This window comes from Suricata suricatta, chromosome 1 (assembly GCF_006229205.1).
Source record: "Suricata suricatta isolate VVHF042 chromosome 1, meerkat_22Aug2017_6uvM2_HiC, whole genome shotgun sequence".
NCBI classification, from domain to species: Eukaryota; Metazoa; Chordata; class Mammalia; order Carnivora; family Herpestidae; genus Suricata; species Suricata suricatta.
In genome coordinates, this window is record NC_043700.1 from 1,319,553 (window position 1) to 1,326,258 (window position 6,706).

General features: G+C 46.8%; 1 protein-coding gene across 1 annotated transcript in view; it reads left to right on the forward strand.

Moving 5' to 3' along the window:
• The first annotated feature begins 3,939 nt into the window (after nt 1-3,939).
• The window catches only part of LOC115286834, a 10,083-nt gene continuing 7,316 nt past the window's right edge, over nt 3,940-6,706 (forward strand). Inside the window, exons 1-3 of the mRNA XM_029933182.1 lie at nt 3,940-4,280; nt 4,548-4,595; nt 4,948-5,351. Of these exons, the coding sequence (XP_029789042.1) occupies nt 4,177-4,280; nt 4,548-4,595; nt 4,948-5,351 (556 nt within the window). The 5' untranslated portion in view covers nt 3,940-4,176. The remainder of the gene's footprint in view (nt 4,281-4,547; nt 4,596-4,947; nt 5,352-6,706) is intronic.

Here is a 6,706-nt window from a genome sequence, read left to right on the forward strand (position 1 = left end):
CTGAAGCGGGCCTCAAGCTGACAGCAGAGAGCGGGAACTCTAACCATGAGATCATGACCTGAGCCGAAGTTAGACACTCAACCAGCTGAGCCACCCAAGTGCCACTTGAATTTCATGTTTTGATGCACTTACACAGTAGAAGCAATTCCTATTTTTAAAAATTTGTTTTAATGTTTATTTTGGAGGGGAGGAGCATAGAGAGGGAGGACACAGAATCTAAAGAAGGCTCCAGGCCCTGAGCCATCAGCATAGAGCCCGACATGGGTCTTGAACGCACGCACCACGAGATCGTGACCTTTGCTGAAGTTGGACGCTTTATGTACTGAGCGACCCAGGAGCCTCCTAGAAGCAATTTCTAAATAAACAGAAATATCTATTTGTATGAAAATAATACAGAATTATAATAACAACTTGAATCCTATTGAAATGTAGCCCTTTTCTCCTGAGTTCCCCTCTCCAGAGACCGTTTTTTGCTACTTGGATGTCACCCCCTTAATTCTGAACATGATGCTTATCTTGACATACTCATTTTAAACAATATTTTTCCACTCCACCATGATGGAGGAAGACAAAACTCCACTCCCCCTGTTTTCCCTCCCTCTTCCTTTCCAATACGTCATATTTAATTAATTTGGCTGCTTCTCTCTGCGGTAACTTCATGTGGTTTTGCGGACTTTATTGGTGGGGGAAGTGGCAGCAGAGAGCTCAAAGCACTGGTCCTGGAGATGGACTGCTTGAATTAGAATCCTTGTTCTTCAACTTTTATTAGCTCTCTATCCCCGTGAAATGTACACATCCCACCTGTGCCCGTTGTTTCCTCACCCATCACCCGGGGAAGGGATACCTCTCCACCTCAAGGGGTTGCTTGCGACAAGGCCACTAACAATGCATTTGTAGTCATTTGAGCTGTTTGGCTTGAAAGATTTTACACTTTCTTTGCTTTTTCTTTGTCATCCAGTCACAGCTCCATTGTCTCGAAAACCAAGAGAGTTCCTCTGAAATATTTACACCTTCCACTGTTCTCTTCATGCTTCATTTCTTTGTGTCTGGCTTTTGTCTTCGGCCCAAACTGGATGGACTGTTTTTAAGGACACAGGGACTGCCTGTGAGGTGTGTTGTCTTGACAATGCTGCTTTGTGACACCTTGTCCGGTGTTTGTTTGGAGAGCCTAGTACACATTTGGTTTCTATCCTACTTGCACAATGGGGAAAAGAAAAATCAACAGAGAACTTGAAAGGTGCTATTTTAGTAGATGCTTCAGAAGTTTCAGAAGTAACGTCCCTCTATTTCCTGCAGGATTTCCATTGTACACTTTACTTTCAAGAGAAGCAAATCTGTCATGTCTTAGAACATTAGATTTATACGTTACCTACTAAGTGATCTTCTTCTTGGGGCCTAAGTCACTAGAGAGAATGTTTTGCTCAGGTTCACCTTCCCCTTAATGAAGTTCATACCAGCGAAGTGAACTTGAAGTCTGAAGAACAGGAAGTGAACCTGAAATCTGAAGAACAACTTGTGCAGAAAGAAAATGCTCAGCTTAAGATCCAAAAGAATCAGTGGAAACTTACTATGCAACGTTCTATAAATCAGAGAACTGAACATCATTACTTCCTTTCTAGGTTTCTCTTCTTTAACTGTGGTAAAATACATGCATTAGAAAGTTCCGCTTGATAAACATTTAAGTGTGCGTGTTAGCAGTGCTACGTACAGTCACGTTCTTCTATAGTCATTACATCTTTCTCAAATCTGTCTTAAAGTTAGGAGATACCAGCGCACGCATCAAGGTGCAGGGAGTCTTGATGTCTAATAAATATAGCCTGGAAGAGGTTTTGCTTACAGGGAAGAAAACCACATTTGGTAGAATGAGTTTCCTCTGGGAAGGTAATAGGTGGCTTCCTGCCTTAGGAATCCTCTTTTCTCCTGTCCCCCCTCAGAGCCACGCTCGTGGGAACAGGTGCACCCACTCAAGTAAACTGTTTTTACACTCGACAGGCAGTAAAAGGGATCTGGAGGACAGCTGTGATGCACTGAGGTGTGTGGAAAGGGCACAGGAAGCCAAATGGGAGACACTGAAGAAGAATGTAGACGCTCTTGATGGACTGTGTGGACGAACACGGAGTCACAGAAGAGTAAGGCTTTCAGGAATTAATTGTTACAAACACTGTCGTAAGATTGAATGTGTGAGACTACGTGGATAATTATACTTTCTTGAACACATTAAACACCAACCGTACTTGTAAAGGGTTGGATTCTCCCTTCTGCCTTGATTCCTGTGATCTGCATCTTCCCTCACTTTGTGGAAACCCCAGGATTAATTTTCATGTCCTTTACATTTCAGGCCCATCCTAGCAACACAACTGCCACATGTCTATAATTGTTTGTTAGACTCCACTCATTGGGGAGGAAACATTGTAGAAGGAATCAGCTGTGCTCTGATGGTATCTTGCTGCAGATGAGACGGGAGAGTATGTCTGATAGGAGATCAGGGCTGTCACCAGTACTGAACGCTGGGAACTCAGTTTTCCTTCCTTTCCTTCTTTCTTTTCCCTTCTCCTCCTTCCCCGCCCCTCCCCTGCAGTCCTCTTCCAGGAGCCAAGATTCTGAAATTGGGGCAATTCACATCATTTTCTTTTTGTCAGTGTATTTTATTTTGCATTCTTCTCAACTGGTGTCTTTGAGGCAGGTGGCAGGAGCTCCCTCGTGAACTGCAGAAATGTCCACTTCCTGACACTGCACAGTGTTAATGACACCATGTCCTAGAAAGATGTCTCTATGGCAGTGTCATGGCCTAGCCTTGACTGAAAATTCGGGGTTCTTGGGAATAACCAGAGAAGTCAGGAAGCCCTGTTTCATCCTCACGTGTTTAGTTGTGATGAGTTGGTCAGGCTTGGTTTTCTACATTGAAATAGAATACACTTATGCAGTCCCAATCAGAAGAGTCTGAGCCTGGGGGAAGACTTACTGCCTGCCATGTGGGCTTTTTATATTTATGTGATACATTGATGAGTCAGCACGGAGAGCTGTGAAGAGAAGCTCAGAGTTGCTGAAGTCTTGCCACCATGCTGGGTTTGTTTAGTCCCTTATGTGTGTGTGTGTGTGTGTGTGTGTGTGTGTGTGTGTGTGTGTGTCGGGTGGGGGGGATCAATGCCTCCCCCCTGGTTGTGTTTGTGGATCTCTGTGTTTACAGGAAATGGGGGAGGAGATGTTTGAGTCCTGCCTTCAGATTTCGGGGAGGGAAGAAAGGCAGAATCTCACCGGCTACTGGGTAATGTGTGATTCCTTCCCGTCACAGGAAGCTGGACTGAAAGAGCGGGAGCAGGTGGAAGGGGAGAGCAGCCGTCAGCCGCAGAGGAGAGGCTGGAATTGGCTGCCGGAGAGCTACGGAACCACCAGTGAGTCCGGCTCCTGCCCGCAGCAGCTCACACACGCCTGTTGGATTCCTTTGAAACTTTGTACAGTGTTTGGACCCAAGTAGCACACAGATATACACAAACCTTCAGGAGACACTTATTTTATAGACCAAGTAAAATGTGACATTTTCCAGATGTTAACTTAAAAATATTAACTTAAACAAGTCACTAAAGGTTTCCTAATCCCAATTCGGGCCAGACTTTGTGGAAATGTGGTTCCAAACATGTTTCTGGGGGTGCTGGAAATTATTATAAACCTCAGGAAGGAGTTTGGTAGATGACGAATCACATCAACAAGTATGGCCATCCCATTTCAGAGACCCCCCTGTTGTAGCTGTGAGAAATATAAGGCTCTAAGGAAAAGAAAACTTGAACTCTATGATGAAAGATACTCATTGCAGAATTATCAATGATAATCAATGACAGGGAGCTGTCACCTCCGGTAAGGAGACCGTGTCAGTGCAGAGCCCCACAGGCATTCAAAATAATAAATACAAGATGATGTGGCGATGCCTTTGGGCTTTCTGTACTCTCTTCCTCGTGTGGCATGTGTCATATATGCTTGGACCCTGTGCGTGAGAGTTCAGATTTTATAACGGGATCCTGGGCCAACGAACGTCCCCCTCAACATGGCGCTTCATCTGATGAAAGTAATCATCCCAGGAAGAGTAGAAGAAACACAAGAGCAGCCGCGGTAGTCAGAGCCCCCCTGCGGACCCCAGCTCGCCTGCCCCTGCCCAGCAGTTCCTGAGTCCTTTAGCACCTGATGCAGGTGGTCGTAACGGCCACTGAATCTCTCCACGCGGGATTGTATGGACGTGCGGGCCCTTTCAGATCGCTCTCTGTGAGAAGGTGGCTCAGGACAGCCGGGTAAGAATGTTTTTCTCTCCTCCTCTTGCGCACACTCTGCCACAGCTGAACGTGGACGTGTTCCTCTCTCCCAGCTCAGGGCTCATGATCTGGAGAGGGCGATGGTGGAGCCGAGCAGGGAGGTCACCTACTTGAAACACAGGGACAGGATTGTGACATGTCTTTTAAGGGCATCGCGAGGTTTTTAAAAAGGCTGAACTGTTTGGTGTCCAGTGGAGGCCTGGGCGTGGTAATGCTTAGTGAAACTGATTCATCTGGATCTTGCAGAGTGGAAGTCAGCCAGAGACAGAGGCTTCCGGAGGCATCTAGGAGGAGGTAAGGAGCACCTTGTGAAACGCAGTAGCTTAACTTCTGTGGCAACATCCCCACCGTTGGCTTCTGTTCTGGTGACTGTAACTGGCTGGTCTCCTGCTGACAATCCCAGGGGGTTCCTGGGGGCACAGGTGGTCTCCCAATGGTGACAGGACACTGTTTCCCTCCGATGCCCCCAGCCAGCAGGGCTCTTTGGGTCTGTCCCTGGTGAGTGGTGGAGCTCACGCCCCTCCACCGACTGCGGGCCCCCATGCAACCTCCCGGTTCCATTTAACTGGAGAGTGGGGGCTAGAACCGATGTGGGTCAGCCCGCTTTCCACCTTGAGACAATGTGGAAGGCTTTCTTTTGTTTCAGATTAATAGCCTCAGGTGCAGTCGTGGTCCCACAGGTGCACCTGCGCGCGCACAGAGGGCCCAGGACACGTGGACACGTGGACATGGCGGGGCAGACTGCCCTGTGGCCTTTCCTGCCGCCCAGCCCCGGGGGCGCCCTCCCCATGGAGTGGGCCAGCCAGGTGGCACTGTCGGCGTGCTGGCCTTCAGCACGTTCACACGTGCGTGTGTGTGCGGACTTCCATCTGGGGCTCAAGCGAACAGGTGTCGTTAGCCCTCACTGGAAGACGTTTCCATTGAGAGACTGTAGATCTTTCTCAAAGTCATCCCTGTTGACTGGAGGGGAGATGGTGGGCGCCCTGGACCGGACCTCCTTGTCCCAACACCACGGCCCCAGAAAGAAGCCTTGTTTTACGTTCCTTGCTGGTTTGTGTTTATTTTTAACTTTCTATTTTTTATTTTATTTTATTTGTTAATAGTTTATTGTCAAATTGGTTTCCATACAACACCCAGTGCTCTTCCCCATAAGTGCCCTCCACCATCACCACCACCTCTTCCCCCCTTCCCCTTCAACCCTCAGTTCATTCTCAGCATTCAATAGTCTCTCAAGTTTTGTGTCTCTCTCTCTCCCCAACTCTCTTTCCCTCTTCCCCTCCCCCTGGTCCCCCATTAGGTTTCTCCTGTTTTCCTGTTAGACCTATGAGTGCAAACATATGGTTTCTTTCCTTCTCTGCCTGACTTATTTTCCTTAGCATGACACCCTCGAGGTCCATCCACTGACCTACAAATGGCCATATTTCATTCTTTCTCATTGCCATGTAGTACTCCATTGTGTATATATACCACATCTTCTTGATCCACTCATCAGGTGATGGACATTTAGGCTTTTTCTATGTTTTGGCTATTGTTGACATTGCTGCTATGAACATTGGGGTACATGTGCTCCTATGCATCAGCATTTCTGCATCTCTTGGGTAAATCCCTAGCAGTGCTATTGCCGGGTCATAAGGGAGTTCTATGGATAGTTTTTTGAGGAACCTCCACACTGTTTTCCAGAGTGGCTGCACCAGTTTACATTCCCACCAACAGTGTAGGAGGGTGCCCATCTCTCCACACCCTCGCCAGCATCTATAGTCTCTTGATTTGTTCATTTTAACGACTCTGACTGGTGTGAGGTGGTATCTCAGTGTGGTTTTGATTTGTGTTTCCCTGATGATGAGTGACACTGAGCATCGTTTCATGTGCCTGCTGGCCATCTGGATGTCCTCTTTGGAGAAGTGTCTGTTTATGTCTTCTGCCCATTTCTTCACTGGGTTATTTGTTCTGTGGGTGTGAAGTTTGGTGAGTTCCTTATATATTTTAGATATAGCCCTTCATCTGATATGTCATTTGCAGCTATCTTTTCCCATTCTCTTGGTTGCCTATAAGTTCTCTTGATTGTTTCCTTTGCAGTACAGAAGTTTTTATCTTGATGAGGTCCCAGTAGTTCATTTTTGCTTTCATTTCCCTTGCCTTTGGGGATGTGTTGAGTAGGAAATTGCTGCAGTGGAGGTCTAGGAGGTTTTTTCCTATTTTCTCCCCAAGGGTTTTGATGGTTTCCTGTCTCACATTCAAGTCCTTCAGCCATTTTGATCTTATTTTTGTGTACGGTGTAAGAAAGTGGTCTAGTTTCATTCTTCTACATGTTGCTGTCCAATTTTCCCAGCACCACCTGCTAAAGAGGCAGTCTTTTCTCCATTGGATACTCTTTCCTGCTTTGTCAAAAATTAATTGACCGTACA